Source organism: Heteronotia binoei, chromosome 18 (assembly GCF_032191835.1).
Source record: "Heteronotia binoei isolate CCM8104 ecotype False Entrance Well chromosome 18, APGP_CSIRO_Hbin_v1, whole genome shotgun sequence".
In the NCBI taxonomy this organism is placed as follows: Eukaryota; Metazoa; Chordata; class Lepidosauria; order Squamata; family Gekkonidae; genus Heteronotia; species Heteronotia binoei.
This window is the reverse complement of record NC_083240.1, coordinates 39,830,386-39,847,105: the sequence shown is the minus strand read 5'-3', so window position 1 is coordinate 39,847,105 and position 16,720 is coordinate 39,830,386. Positions and strand designations below refer to the sequence as shown.

General features: G+C 50.1%; 1 protein-coding gene across 1 annotated transcript in view; it reads left to right on the top strand.

Annotated features, from left to right (window-relative positions):
- The window catches only part of TEX14 (testis expressed 14, intercellular bridge forming factor), a 68,055-nt gene that overhangs the window by 21,544 nt on the left and 29,791 nt on the right, over positions 1 to 16,720 (top strand). The window contains exons 5-7 of the mRNA XM_060258980.1: positions 2,723 to 2,819; positions 3,270 to 3,400; positions 16,179 to 16,292. Of these exons, the coding sequence (XP_060114963.1) occupies positions 2,723 to 2,819; positions 3,270 to 3,400; positions 16,179 to 16,292 (342 nt within the window). The remainder of the gene's footprint in view (positions 1 to 2,722; positions 2,820 to 3,269; positions 3,401 to 16,178; positions 16,293 to 16,720) is intronic.

Genomic DNA, 16,720 nt, shown 5'->3' with positions numbered 1-16,720 from the left:
TTAATTAATTAATTAATAGTTTATTTATATTCTGCTTATTTCCCATGGAGGCTCAGGGCGGAGTACATCAAATATGCAATAATAAAGCAATCAAGAACAGCTGAAACTGTAGTAAAATCAGTTACAGCCTTGAGCTCTGAATCTAATATGCACTTTACATACCATATATTATGATGTTACATAACTCACTGGCCCCCGTCAGTAACAACAGTCTGAATAATGATGAGATAGCAACGCTACGTTAATAGAGTAATGTATTCGGCACTGATGATGGTGCATCATGATGGTACAGCGGGGGAGGCCAACCGATTTAACAAATGGATGCCTGCTGCCTCATCCAAAAGCCTGGCGGAACAGCTTCGTTTTACGAAAGGCTAACAAGCCAGGTAGGGCCCGGATCTCCATAGGGAGCTGATTATTGCATCACATTGCTCCTGATAATAACTGGACTGCAGCATTCTGTAGCTGTGTTGAGTACATTACAGTAGTTTAGCCTTGATGTTACTGTGACATGGATCCAGATGGCTGGAGGTAAGGCACCATCTTCCAGGGTAGACTGAGTTGGAAGAAAGCTTTTTTTTTTTTTTGCAGTTACATTAACTTGACTCTCTAGCAGCAAGGTTGGATCCAGTATAAACCCTGAGCTCTTAACAGAATTAACAAGGGTCAGCTGAGCCCTATGAAAGTGAGGAGCACGATGTCCTTCAAGATCTTTGCCTTCTCAGCCAGCATTATCTCTGTTTTGTCAGGATTTAGTTTGAACTTGTTCACTCTTAGCTACGTAACCACAGCAGACAGGCAGTAATTTAGGCCTTCCCTGCGTCAAGGAGATTTGGGTTTGGAGACATATAACTAGGTGTCGTTACTGTATTTTAAATATTCTGTTAGGGTATGTTTATATTCATAAACATACCCTAACAGCTGGCAGCAGAGATTTAGAGCATGCCTTGATTCGTGTTTGAAACAAAGTATCTGTGGCTCCAGAAAACTGTGAGAGAAGAGGCTGACAAAGTAGTGAACAGAGCGAAACCGTGAGGACTCCTTTCTATACGGTCCTTTTTCTCTCCACTACGACGTCACAAGCGGAAATATTAAGGACTCCACCCTACAGCACACAACTACGAACTATTTTAAGGCTGGTTCCTATACCAAAACCTTAGAGTGCATTGCTTGGGGGAGTACAGATACCTTATTGTTCTTTGTATCATTTGCATTATTTGAGATTCGGGCCTGCAAGACTACCCTCTTTCAGTTGGCTTTCTCTTAATGTGGAACCTATATTGTACCATCGTCACGTAAAATTGTAAGATGAGTAACATCAGGACTGTAGCACCAAACTAACGTGTTGGTTTTTAAATTTGATGGTTTTAATTAGATAGTTTTAATGTAATAATACATATAATTGAACTGTAATATATAATTGTTACGTAACCAGTGTACTTTTATTATTGTATTATTGTAATGTTTGCATTTTATATTATGTTATGTAAGCCGCCCTGAGCCTGCTTCGGCGGGGAGGGCGGGATATAAATTAAATATTATTATTATTTGTCTATTTTTGCACTATATCAAATGTGTGCACACACTTGTGAGTGTGAATATTTTTATTGTTGACCGGTGATTACTGAAAAGGGTGCAAGGCAGATGAATTATCCCAGAGTACCTGAGGTTAGTCCACTACTGCTCTGTCAAGTCGCTTTGCCTAGAAAGGGCACATTAGAGACTGGGCAGGCCTAGGCTAGAATGTGCTCAGGCTTCAGAACCCTTCCTTCTCTTTTTGAGAGCAGAAGGGGAAAGGGGCATGTGGAATGGAAACTGGCAAGGGAAGGCAGGCTCAGAGGAGAATGTGCCCCATCTGTCCGCTCTTGCCTTGAAGGGAAGGCAGGCTCAGAGGAGAATGTGCCCCATCTGTCCGCTCTTGCCTTGAAGGTGAAAGCAGCCAGGTGGTGGCGGGGCTCACCTGCAGCCCCCACTCAGCCTTCTTAGGGCAGTCTTGGAGCGCCTCTGAGAGTGCACATGCTGCTCGCCCAGAGCCTGCCCAGCCCTCCCCTGCCATGCTGCTGCGCCTGCCCTCCCTGCAGGCGGGGGAGGGCGGCGGTGGGGCAGGTGCCAGCCTGGGCTGTCTGAGGCCATAGCACCAGCCCTGCAAGCAGCTGAAGGCCTTTTCTGATCCCTGCTGTCCCAGAGATCCTGTTCATTGGGACCCAGCCTGCATCTGGCCATCCATGGTGCTGGGTGCCCTAAACTGTAAGTGGTCTGGAGGTCTCTGGACCACTTCAACAGGCATCTAGTGATGCCTGTTCTGGGCTTGTCAACTGCCTAGATGTAAAACTATCTGGTGATTACGTGTGAACTGCTCTGCGGATCCCTGGTTTGTGGGGTGGAAGCGGTATAATGAAATAGGTGCAATTAAATGCCCTATTGACATATGAACCAAAGTGATGGATCGGCCTCCTCCTACTCTGGACTGAATGCAATCGAAACTTAAATGGCAATTTTCTCTTCTCTTGTGCACCCATCACCTAGTTGCGCACACTTCCCTGTATTTTTTTACCTGGGAAGGGTTGGGGATCCAGTGACATACTTCAAAAGCAGTTGCTCCTTAAATCACGTGCCTTTCCCCCCCCATGATGATGTTGAGAGTTGTGAGAAGTTTCCTCAAAGTTGTTGGCCACAAGAGAGGTCCCTGATGTTCTGCCTTTTTTTTTTTTTTGCCCTTCAGAAGGGACCACAGCCCACTGGGAAGATTCCTAAAAGGCTCAAACAGTTCTGAGAAGAGCAAACAGTCTGGGCGGGCTTTCAGCTTTGGTTTTGGGAAGGTAAGCTGCTGAAATGCTGAAATACAGGCAAGGTCCTAATTTCTTTGATCAAGATGATGAAGATTTCAGTCATTAACTAAAATGAGTAGCACAGTCTCCTTGATGTATGGATGGTCAACTGGTGGGTGTCTAACATAATCTGGTTGGTTTAAGGCCACCAGCTGGCCTCCAGCAGAGTGTTTCCACCATCACTGCTTCATTCTGTTAAGGGAAAGCCCCAACAGTGGCATAACTTTCTAGAAATGGCTGACCTTGGACGGGAAGGCAAGTGGAAATCTGTAGCATAATTGGGACTGTTGGGTAATTACTCCTGAATCATTTTTTTTTCTTGCATACCTGGAAGACTGTTGGAAATTACGAACCTTATATTGCTGTCCATCTCCCCCCCCCCCTTTCCTCCAGCTGAAGTTGCATTGAGGTCTCTTTGTTTTTCTGTTCGTTCTATCTCAGTTTTATCTCACTGGCAGCAAGCAGCTGGGCTACCTATCAACGCTCCCACTCATTTCAGAAAAAGAGCTGTTCCAGGCTGACAATGAACAGAGCTTCTCGTTTCTTGCTGGGCCATACATGATTATGACCAAGTAAGTTCTTGTAGGAGATGGGTTTGTACTCTTATATCCTAAATGCAGCTCTCTAAATTAAGCGGTTTGTCCTCCCTTGTTATCTGTACCCCTGTTTAACTACCTTCTTCTAAGTCTTGAAAGAAGACTTAGTGTTTGGTGTAGTAGTTAAGTGTGCAGACTCTTATCTGGGAGAACTGTGTTTGATCTTCTTCGTGGTCTCTGCAGTCCCACACATGGGTCTTGCCGCAGGCAACGGATCCATACCTCGGAGCTCCAATAGCTCGCCTATAGCGCTTTTTGGCGCGCTTCCCTCCCGCTCTGGGGAGCAGGCACCGACTGCGCATGCCTGGAGCGGGGGGGGAGCGCCCATCCCACTCAGTTTCTTCCCTACCGCCACCCGGACAACCTCGCTGCGTTCCCTCCTTAGCTCGTTCTTCTCCTCGTTCTTCTCCTCGTCTGGTATTGTATTCCTCTTCTATTTCTTCATTATTCTTACTATCTTTCGTCCCTAGAAAATTAAAAAAAAAAAAAGGTCCGTTTCTGCGCTTTCTTTCCCCTTTTCTTTCCCTCCCTCCCCTCCCCTGTCCGGAGCGTATGGAAGGGAAAGTTACGTTTAAAAAGTGCAGGCGCTGTGGAGCGAAAATCCTCACCTCTGACGGCCACAGCTACTGCTTATTCTGCCTTGGGGAAGCCCATCGAGTGGACTTCTGTCCACACTGTGCTCATTTCGGCAAGCAGGCCCGTAAGAACCGTGCAGCAAGGCTCCAGAGCTTCCTGCTTGAACGGTCTTTGAGGGCTATGCCCACGTCTGGCTCGCCGCCTCCCCCACAACGAGCGGGAGATTCGGCTTCTTCGGACGCGCTTCTATCGCAAAAGCAGAAGTCGCACAAGTCCGGAAAGAAACCCTCGAAGCACGCCGATACCGGCCATAAGGCTTCTAAAAAATCGTGTCATTCCGACTTGACGGATTCGGCGCCGAAAAAATCTCATCATTCTGAATCAGCTGATTCGGCTCCGAGAAAACCCCACGAGCCACACTCGGCTCCAAAGAGACCTCGGGACTCGGCCTCAGCTTTGGCAATAATGGATCCCAACGCAACCTCTTCAGCCCAGCTGTTACTTCCGCCGGAACTGTCGGCGCCGTCCGATGTCATCACTGACATACCGCTGATCTCGCTCACCTTCGGTGCGCAGCGTGGTCCCCTCTGAGTTTCTCGAGCCCGACCCATCTACCGACCCTACCCAAATATATCTCAGATCATCTCTTCGACCCGGGGCCTTTCGAGATGTCGCGGTCTCTCCCTTGTTCAGGGAGTCACACCGAGAGCCCTCCGCACATCGAACCCGATCCCGTTCGCCGACGCATCTTTCTACTCTTCGAGCCCGTTCTCGCTCCCCACGCAGGCGCCGCGATTCCGGCTCTTCTACCTATTATGAACACCAGGATTATTACGCACATGGACGATACGATTACTCGTCCTTCTCTCGATCTCCTTCACCTAGAAACCGGCCTTATCATCGCCTTTCCCGCTCCCCTTCTGAAGAGGGAACACGCTGCTCCCGATACCAGGAATCAGCACCTTATTTGGGCCGTGAGGTTCTTACTCCTCGAATCCGTCACGAGGCTTCTCTTCGACCCCGTGGCTACGATCGACTCCGAGAGCCTGCTCGACCTCGAGACCTCGAGTATTTTCCATCTCGGCACATGGAATCATTTCGAGTCCAAGAACAACCTCGGTATCGGGATGTGCAGAAGCCCCGTACTGCCTCCGCGACGGTTTCGATTGCTCCACCTGTCATCGCTACTCCGCCTAGACCTTCCAGGGACCAGCATGCTCAGACAACCAAGCCTCACACTTCCACTTCGGAACCGATCGTATCACCACATTCTCCTTCTAGAGAGGACTCCCACTCCGACGGAGAGACCTCAGCATCCTCGGATTCGGAAGACCACCCTGCCTCTTTAGTTTCCGACTCTACACCACAGCTCCGCCTTTCCCCATCGGACGCTTCCAAGGCCTACTTAAATCTGATCACCACCATGGCCGAGACCTTACAGATTGCTCTGCCTTCGGATTCACCTAAGGTGTCTGACATTGTGCACGATTTAGTTCAGGCAGACTTCCCACCAGGGTCACTACTACCAATGCTGCCGGTGCATTTGGAGGGCCTGCGAGAAGCATGGGACAAACCTGCCTCAGTCCCACCCACCTCTAAACGGTTTGACTCTCTCTATAGAGTTCATGCTCCTGATGCTAAGTTCCTGGCCTCACACCCTGCACCTAACTCTATCATAGTGCACTCAGCCACTAAGGCCAAGCCATCCAGACACCCCACACCACCGGACTGAGAAGGCAGAAAATTGGACACCCTGGCAAGGAAAATATTTAACTTAGCCTCTACCAACTCTAAACTTAATAACTACTTGGCCTACATCTTCTTTGTGGTCTCTGTGCAGTCACACACATGGGTTTTCCCGCTGGAACGAACCCGACCTCGGAGAATTCAAAGCTAGCCTTAGGCGTTATTTTTGGCGCGCACTTCCTCCCGCCCTGGGGAGCAGACATCCACTGCGCATGCCTGGAGCGGGGGGAAGGCGCTCCACCCACCAGTTTCTTTCCGACCGCCGCCCGGGATAGTCCTTCCTCGTTGCGTCTCCTCTCAACTAGCCTCCTCAACCGTTTTTTCCTCCGCTACCGCTAACGTTCTTTCTTCGTTTTTCTGCTCCGTTTACTTCTGTCTGGTATAGTATTAAAAAAAAAAGAGTTCTTTATATATCCTCCTTTATCTCTTCCCTTTTCCTCCTTCCCCCCCTTCCCCCCGGGCGTATGGAAGGAAAAGAAGTTAAAATCACTTTTAAAAAGTGCATCCGTTGTGGGACTAAGATCCCCTCCTCAGACGGCCACGCTTTGTGCTTGATTTGCCTGGGCGAAACCCACAGGATTGACGCTTGTGCTCACTGTGCCCAGTTCGGCAAACAAGCTAGAAAGAACCGCGCCGCTAGACTGAACAGTCACCTACTGACCCAATCTCTGCATCCGGCTATGTCTCAATCTTCTGATCCTCAGAAGTCACCACCTTCCCTCACACCTCAGAGGGTCGGTACGGTCCAGGCAGCTTCTGTGGCTCTGACTCCCAGGAAGCTTAAGCCCTCAAAACACCCGAAGAAGCACCACGATTCCAAGAAAAAACATGGTGAATCGACGGGAAAAGAGAAATCTTCTTCGCCACACCAGTCGGCTTCGGATGCGAAAGCTGCCTTAGCGGTCTCTTCACTCCGAGTGCTCACGGCTCCAACGCCGCCTCCAGTCCTGACTCCGGTAGAGGCTATCGAATCCGAGGTCATACGAATTGGCTCTCGTTCGCCTTCGATACAGGAATTCCTGCCGGAGGACCTCTTGGCGAAGGAACCTACCCAGCCATCTTCACAGCTTCTACAGCAACAGCAACTGCAACAGCAACAACTTCTACAGCAACAGCAACTGCAAAAACAGCTCGACCTTGATTCCTTCCGGGACGTTACTGTCCCTCGTACCTACAAGGACGCTATGGTGTCTCCCCTCCGCTTCGACTCTCCACGCCATCGAGACCACGCACCTGATAGGCGTCACGGAAGATCACTCTCTAGGGACAGACATCTTGCGTCCCCCAGAATGAAGCATCGGTACCAGACATCCCCATACCGGGAGAAGACCACACGATACCGTGAGCGATCCTTCAGTAGAGACGAAGGGAGTCGGTACCATAGCAGATCACGCTCTCCATCCCGATGCTCCTACCCGCGCTATACGCCGTCAAGATCCCCTTCTATAGAATCTTACCGCACCCGTAGGCACCGTGACCCACGGCACCAGGATGTGGGACATCAAGAACGGTACCACGACCGGTATCAACGACACGACTCGACTAGATACCAACAACAGGACCCGGCACGGTACCAGCAGCAGAAGGACTTGGGCCGGTACCAACCACAGGATTCAGCACGATACCAACAACAGCACAGCCCAGCACGGTACCAACAACAGCAAAGTCCAGCACGGTACCAACAACAGCAAAGTCCAGCACGGTACCAACGCCACCTATCATCTCGCTCTGAACATGCGGTATCGCCTCGCCATCGGGTTCCAGTCTCTCCTACACAGTCAACATCCAAGCAAACTAAAACGCCCTTACCACCGGATCCAGAGGATCCACGGGACGAAGACGAATCGGACCTTGAGGCTTCAGACTCTTCACAGTCCTTATCTCAGCCGGCCTCCCCAGCCTCTGACATAGTCAAGCCTGCAGATCTCTCTCCCTCAGAAGGGGCCAAGTCCTATTTGGACCTCATAACCGACATGGCCACAGCTTTGAATATTAAGTTAACCACCGACCTTCCTAAGGTTACCGACGTCGTCCACGATGTGATCAATGCAGACCTACCTGCTACTTCATCATTGCCCATGCTTCCAGTCCACCTAGAGGCCCTGAAGGAGGCTTGGGATAAGCCAGCCTCTATACCACCAACGTCCAAACGTGTCGAGTCACTATACAAAATTCACGCTCCGGAGTCAAAATTTTTGTTTAACCATCCAGCACCTAACTCTATGATTGTGCATTCGTCGTCAAAAACTAAGCAAACACGCCACCCTGTACCACCAGAGAAAGAGGGGCGTAAACTGGATACACTGGGGAGAAAACTTTATTCAATCTCCACAGCATCAGTAAAAATTAATAATTACATGGTTCATTTTGCGGCATATGCACACAATATTGCAGCACAGCTCACCACTCTGGTACCATCGCTACCTGAAACATCACAACGACAGGCCACCAAACTGCTAAGAGAGCTCAATCGTCTTAGCAAGCAACAAATCAACACTGTTCGCCACTCAGTTGGATGCACATCCAGATCAATGGCGACCGCAATAGCTCTCAGGAGACACGCCTGGCTTCGCTCGTCTTCCTTACAACAGGACATTAAGTATAAAATAGAAGATCTCCCATTTGATGGGCAGGGCCTGTTTAATGCCACCACGGATGACATCCTTACCACCGTGGATGACAGTAGGAAAAGAGCAAAGCGACTGGGGGTAACCCAACAGCAACCTCAAGGTAACAGGCAGAGACCTTGGAAAACACCCTTTTACAAGCGCACTAGATCTCCAAAGCAATCTGATTACTGGAGAAGGAGGGCACCCGCTGCAAAGCAGCCCTTTCAACAACGCCAAAGACCGCAAGCTCCAAAAAAGACCACTCCTCCAAACAAGCAGTCTCTTTGACTCCACCCCCTCCACTCCCAGACTCCTTCCCTTCCTACCGACGTGGCAGTCCATAACAACGGACTCTTGGGTACTGCAAATTGTAAAGAAGGGTTACTTCATAGAGTTCACCTCACAACCAAAGAACTCGCACTTCCTTGTAACCCCCCCCCCTCACAGGCTCTACAAGACGAAATCAACATCCTTCTGGCCAAACAGGCCATAGAGCCAATCCCCCCCCAATACCATCGCACGGGGTTTTACTCCCGGTACTTTCTGGTACCGAAGAGAGACAGGGGGCCAGCGCCCAATCCTGGACTTACGCAGACTGAACAAATACATACGCCCCACAAAATTCCGCATGATTACCCTACAGTCCACACTGCCACTCATTCCCAAGGACGCGTGGATGGCGCTGATAGACCTGCAGGACGCGTACTTCCACATTACCATCAACAGCTGCCACAGAAGATTCCTGAGGTTCGCCATAGGGGATGCCCACTACCAATTCAGGGCACTTCCCTTCGGCCTATCAACCGCCCCAAGGGTCTTCACGAAATGTATGGCAGTGGTAGCAGCGTTCCTCCGTCAGCGGGGCATAGCCCTTTACCCCTATATAGACGATTGGTTGATGGTGGGAACCTTGGAAGAGCAGCTCAAGGAGCACATTCAAATAACACTTCACCTCCTCGCTACTTTAGGGTTGCAGGTCAACCAGCAAAAGTCTCAACTCTCCCCCTCGCAGACAATACAATTCATCGGGGCATATCTATCCACCACAGACCACATGGCATACCTACCCGTAGACAGGGTTACGAATATCCAAACCCTGGCCAACAATATAATCTCCCATCCGACACAAACAGCTCTCGTGTTTCAGCGCATGCTGGGTCTGATGGCAGCAACAACCGCCGTTCTCTCATATGCTCGGCTCCACATGCGGCCTCTACAACTGTGGTTTGTCAGAACCTTTCACCCACAGAGGCAATCACAACGGACGCTACTTTCAGTTCCCAACCACATTCTGCCGTCCCTACAGTGGTGGACAAGCCAGCACAATCTTCTACAAGGAATGCCATTCCTGAAACAATCACCTTCAACTGTTGTCACCACAGATGCGTCGAGGTGGGGGTGGGGAGCTCACCTCGATTCTCTGATGGTCCAAGGTCAGTGGACAGCGAACGAAAAGCTCCTGCATATCAACTGTCTCGAGCTCCTTGCTGTTCACAGGTCACTGAAATCCTTCCTGCCATCTCTGCACGGTCGCCACAAACAAATAACATCGGACAATGTGGCGACTGTGTTTTATATCAATCGGCAAGGAGGGACTGCGTCCTCCCGTCTCTGCAAGATGGCACTACGCTTGTGGCATTGGAGCATCGCTCACAAAATCCATCTGACTGCAGTGCACCTACCAGGGGTGCAGAATACGCAAGCAGATACTCTGAGCAGGATGACAGTAAACGATCACGAATGGTCAATCAACAGGAAGTATCTCCTCCCTGTCTTCACTATGTTTGGCGCCCCAACCATAGATGTCTTTGCGTCCCCGGACAACGCTCAATGCGACATTTTCTACATGAGAGGCCCCCCATCCTCCCTGTCACCAGGGGATGCGTTCCTACAAACGTGGAACGGCCCACTTCATTTCCTTTTCCCACCGATTCTGCTCATAACAAGGACAATTCAGAAGTTGCAGTTGGACCACACGAACTGTATCTTGATCACTCCTTGGTGGCCGCGCCAGGTGTGGTTTACCACTCTGCTCCTCCTATCGAACAGGACTTATCACTGCTTCCCGCAGGTACAGGATCTTCTGTCACAACAGAAGGGCAGGGTCCTACAGCACAATCCTTCAGTCCTCAAATTAACAGCTTGGAAGATCAGTTTTTAGGTTTTCCTGACGATGTCAGACACATCCTTTTAAACGCCATTAAGCCTTCTACTAGGAAATCCTACACAGCTAAATGGAAACGCTTTACTCAATATGCCATGCGCAATAATTTCCACCCTGCTTCCTCCTCCATCTCGCAGATCCTTACTTATACTGTCTCTCTTTCGGAATCTGGCCTCACTTACTCCTCACTTAAGGTGCATCTGGCAGCCATCTCCGCCTTCCACCAGAGCATAGAGGGCCGTACGGTATTCGCACATCCTGTTACAAAATCTTTCTTGAAGGGAATTCTCCACCTTAAACCTCCGACTAGGCAACTCTGCCCTACATGGAGTCTATCTATCGTGCTCAGTCAATTGATGAAGCCCCCCTTCGAACCAATGGCGTCTATCCCCTTGCACCTTTTATCGTGGAAAACAGCCCTGCTAGTTGCACTCACCTCAGCTAAAAGGGCCAGTGACATTTGCGCTTTTCGATCTGATCCGCCCTACACTGTCTTTCATCACGACAGAGTGGTTCTGAGGCCGGACCCAAATTTCTTACCTAAAGTGGTGTCACCCTTCCACCTCCAAAGTGTAACCACTTTGCCATCTTTTTTCCAACACCCCTCGGACTCGGGACAGAAATCCCTCCATAACCTCGACGTGCGTCGAGCCCTTGCCTTCTATTTGGACAGGACTGCTGCATTCCGCAAAGATACCGCATTGTTTGTTTCCTACGGAACCCACAAGAAGGGACGGAAACTCTCTATACAGAGACTGTCTAAGTGGCTGGTTGAGGCTATATCACTTTGTTACAAGTTAGCTAAACAACCAGTTCCAGAACCTCTAAGGGGACACTCTACTAGGGCACTAGCCACATCCTCCGCCTTTGCGAGGGGCATACCCGTTGAAGACATCTGTGCAGCAGCAGTATGGTCTTCATCGTCCACCTTCGCTACGCATTATGCCATGGACATTCATGCAAGGCGAGATTCTTCCTTCGGGCAAGCCGTACTCCGCTCCATCTTCAACTGAGCTGCCATGCTCTCCAATGGTGAGTGGGAGTACCTTTACTCATCTGTTATGTATAACCTAACTTCTGAAATTTCTCTTTCAGAAACAGCACCCACCTCCGTGCAGGTTAGCTCATCAGTCACCCATGTGTGGGACTGCACAGAGACCACGAAGAAGATAAACAGGTTGCTTACCTGTAACTTATGATCTTCGAGTGGTCATCTGTGCAGTCACACACGCCCACCCATCCGTCCCCGCTGCTGTTTCTGCGATTCTACATTCCTTAGACTATATTGCACTTAACAGCGGCTGGAAAGAAACTGGTGGGTGGAGCGCCTTCCCCCCGCTCCAGGCATGCGCAGTGGATGCCTGCTCCCCAGGGCGGGAGGAAGTGCGCGCCAAAAATAACGCCTAAGGCTAGCTTTGAATTCTCCGAGGTCGGGTTCGTTCCAGCGGGAAAACCCATGTGTGTGACTGCACAGATGACCACTCGAAGATCATAAGTTACAGGTAAGCAACCTGTTTTTCTCTGCCTACATCTTTAACCTGGCGAACCAATTTACGCCCCTCATTCCTTCCCTCCCTGAGACCTCCCAGAGAACGGCTTCCAACTTGGTATCCGAATTGTCCAGAGTGTCCAAGCAACAGATCAATTCTATACGCCATGCTGTTTCATGTTCATCGAGGGTCTTTGCTTCTTCTGTTGCCTTACATCGCCATGCCTGGCTAAGATCCACCAATTTGCAGCCAGACATCAAGCAAAAAATTGAAGACCTTCCCTTTGATGGTCTAGGCCTCTTTCATGCTTCCACCGATGAAGTACTGACCTCAGTCGATGATGGCCGGAAACGTGCGAAACGCCTGGGAGTTTCCCAACCATCCTCCCAGCAATTTAATCGTGGAAAACCCTGGAGACCATCGTTCCAGAAATGCCAGAGGTCACCTAAACAGAATGATTACTGGAAGAGGAAGAGCGTGCAGCAAAAGCCTCAGTTCCAACAGAGACCTCGGTCTCAACAAACCAAGAAAGCTTCCCTTCCTGCCAAGCAGTCTCTTTGACTCTCTTCAGACTCCACCCGCTTACCACACACGTCTTTCCCCATTCCTTCCGAATTGGAACTCGATCACAACCGACTCCTGGGTGCTGACCATCGTGCGTCTAGGCTACGCAATCGAGTTCATTTCACCACCTCACCACCACTACTTTACAGCTACCCCCCCCCCTCCCCACCTCCGACAGGAGATTCTGGACTTGCTCCAGAAAAATGCCATAGAACCTGTTCCTCCTCAACACCGAGGGACGGGCTTCTACTCGAGGTACTTCCTGGTGCCCAAGAGGAATGGAGGCAAGCGTCCTATTCTAGATCTTCGGAAGCTGAACAAACACATCGAATATAGGAAATTCAGAATGATTTCTCTGCAATCCATCCTGCCCTTGATCCCCAAGAATTCTTGGATGGCTTCCCTAGATCTTCAGGACGCTTACTTCCATGTGGCAATCCGACCTCAACATCGAAAGTACCTTCGATTCGCCATGGGCCACGATCATTTCCAATATATATCCCTGCCATTCGGACTCTCTACTGCACCCAGGGTGTTCACCAAATGCATGGCAGTAGTGGCAGCTGCTCTCCGCATCCGGAACATCCCGGTCTTCCCATATATCGACGACTGGCTCCTCATTGCACCAACTCAGCATCAACTGGAGATGAATCTTCATACAGCTCTTTCTCTCCTAGCTTCTTTGGGCCTGCGTGTGAATACCACCAAATCACACTTCACACCGACCCAGGACTTGCAGTTCATAGGGGCCCATCTATGCACTTCTCTTCATCGTGCTTTCCTCCCGGAGGACCGAGCACTGACCATCATTGCTCTTGCCAAATCAGTTCAACGAGAACCCCTTCAATCTGCCTTCACCATCCAACATCTTCTGGGCCTAATGGCAGCCACTACATCAGTCCTACGCTTTGCCAGGCTCCGGATGAGGCAACTGCAGCTTTGGTTTGCGCGTGCCTACCATCCTCACGTACAACCGCAGAGCATTCTGCTTACCGTTCCCCAGAGAGCACTTCTCTCTCTTACCTGGTGGACTGTACCCAACAACCTCCTCTCCGGCATGCCGTTTCTTCCGACTCCTCCGACGGCTATTGTGACCTCAGACGCCTCCAAATGGGGATGGGGAGCCCACTTAGAGGACAAGACTGTCAGAGGGCTTTGGACTCCCTCCGAGAGGGCCATGCACATAAACTGCTTAGAACTGATTGCTGTGCACAGGGCCCTCCATTCGTTCCTCCCGCTGATCAGGGGTCGGCACATTCAGATCTCTACAGACAATATGGCGACAGTGTTCTGCATAAACAAACAGGGAGGCACCAGATCCCTTCGGCTGTGCCGTATAGCCATATTGCTCTGGGAATGGTGTATCAAGCACAACATCTATTTGACTGCCATCCACCTTCCAGGTGTGGAGAATGTTCTGGCCGACACTCTCAGCAGGGTCCGGATAGACGACGACGAATGGTCCATCAATCAGGTCTACCTCCGTCGCATCTTTCTGTGCTTCGGAACGCCCAAGGTAGACGTCTTTGCCTCCAGGGACAATGCAAAATGTCACCGCTTCTATACCAGAAGAGGCAACGACGCCTTTCTGCAGGTTTGGAGAGGCCCTTTACATTACCTATTCCCTCCAACCCCTCTCTTAACACGGGTGCTGATAAAGATCACACGAGACGGCATGGATTGCATTCTCAATGCTCCATGGTGGCCATGGCAACCGTGGTTCACGAGGCTCCTGCAAATGTCCTGCCACACTTATCGCCGTCTGCCTCTTGTGGGCGATCTTCTGTCTCAAGCCAACGGCCACGTACTGCATCACAACCCACAGGTTCTGGCCCTGACAGCGTGGAGAATCTGCCCTCCTTCCTCTCTACAGAAGTAGCTAACATCATTCTTAACGCAAGAAAGCCTTCCACCAGACTTTCTTATCAACGTAAATGGAAGCGTTTCTGCTCATTCGCAACTTCCAATCATCTACAAGCAGAATCTGCACCTCTGAATCTGGTTTTGGATTATCTACTATCCCTACTGAGATCAGGACTCTGCTATTCCTCGTTAAAAGTTCACCTTTCTGCCATTTCTGCGTTCCATGACCCTGTTGACGGCAAAACTTTTTTTCCCCACAAGTTGTCCAAATCCTTCCTCAAGGGCATGTTGCACCTGCATCCACCCATTAAACCCTTCGTTCCAGCTTGGAGTTTATCCCTAGTGCTTTCTTACCTAATGAAAGCTCCTTTTTGAACCAATGGCTACCATAGATCTCAACCTTCTGTCATGGAAGACTGCATTGTTAGTTGCCCTTACTTCAGGGAAACGCGCAAGTGATTTATGTGCTTTCCGCCATGATGCTCCCTACACAATTTTCCATAAGGACAAGGTTGTCCTGCGACCGGACCCTGCCTTCCTTCCCAAAGTTGTCTCCCAGTTCCACTTATCGACATCAACTTCTTTGCCAACGTTTTTCTCTAACCCAACCGACCCAGGACAAAATGCTCTGCATTCCCTAGATGTCAGAAGGGCTCTGTCCTTCTACCTTGCTCGTACACAACCTTTCCGTAAGGACCCTAACTTGTTTGTGGCCTACGGTAAACCTCACAGAGACACAAAATTTCTACCCAGAGACTATCTAAATGGGTAGTTAGTGCCATCAAGTTGTGTTACGAACTGGCTAAGCAGCCCCTACCCGAAGGCCTTAAGGCTCACTCTACCAGAGCGGTCTCGACGTCTTCGGCTTTTCTACAGGGCGTCTCCTTAGAGGACATCTGTGCTGCTGCATCCTGGTCCTCACCATCCACGTTCATCTCCCATTATGCCTTAGACGTTCATGCGAGACGAGACGCCTCCTTCGGCCAAGCAGTCCTCAGATCCATCTTCCATTGAAGCCACGGGTGAGTGCATCCGCTTCCATCTATAACCTATATGGTGTGATGTGATTTGATTATGTGACTAACTCTTTTCTTTTGCCAGCACCCTCCTCCAGGACATTCAGCTGGCTAGTCACCCATGTGTGGGACTGCACAGAGACCACGAAGAAGATAAACAGGTTGCTTACCTGTAACTGATGATCTTCGAGTGGTCATCTGTGCAGTCACACACGCCCACCCAGCCTTCCCCGCTGCTGGCCTCCTGTGATTGTTGTTTAACTTTGTATAGTGTCAGTGTCAGTGGCGGCTGGAAGAAACTGAGTGGGATGGGCGCTCCCCCCCCCCCCGCTCCAGGCATGCGCAGTTGGTGCCTGCTCCCCAGAGCGGGAGGGAAGCGCGCCAAAAAGCGCTATAGGCGAGCTATTGGAGCTCCGAGGTATGGATCCGTTGCCTGCGGCAAGACCCATGTGTGTGACTGCACAGATGACCACTCGAAGATCATCAGTTACAGGTAAGCAACCTGTTTATTCCCCACTCCTCCACTTGCAGCTGCTGGAATGGCCTTGGGTGAACCATAGCTTTCACAGGAGTTGTTCTTGAAAGGGCAGCTGCCGTAAGAGCTCTCTCAGCCCCACCTACCTCAGAGGGTGTCTGTTGTTGGGGAGGAAGATAGAGGAGATTGTGAGCCACTCTGAGATTCAGAGTGGAAAGCAGGGTACAAATCAAATGTCTTCTTCTTCTTAGTTTGATGTGGGGCGTGACCCGGGTAACAGTGAAGGAGCTGAATCTGAAACTCCGTCCGAACTGCAGCAAGCGATACCTGGCTGACCTCCTGCTTGCAGAAAAGGAGCACAGCAGGTATGCCTCAGCCTATGTCTGAACTAATAGTCCCTAGTGAATGTGGTGGCTTGAAGAGTGTGTGCATGTGTGTGGGGGTGGTGGTGTATAAGTGTGCCATGAGAGAATAGTTTCTGTTCCATGAGAAATAGAGAATGGGCAGTACCAATTTTTTTTTTTTTGCAGCCCTGTTACTTCAAGAAAAAAATCCATTTCAGTTTTGCTTTCCTTCTGTGTAAATTGAATTCAGTCTTTATTTTTGTGCCATTTTCTGTGTCCTCAAATCAGTTTTCCCTTCATTAAACGTACACATTTTTCAGCGTTTCTTGTGCTAAATGCTTATAACCGTTAAAATGACATCAAATGCCCTGGCCTGGATAGCCTAGGCAAGCCCAGTCTCGCCAGGTTTCAGAAGCTAACCAGGGCTGACCCTGGCTAGTATTTGGAAG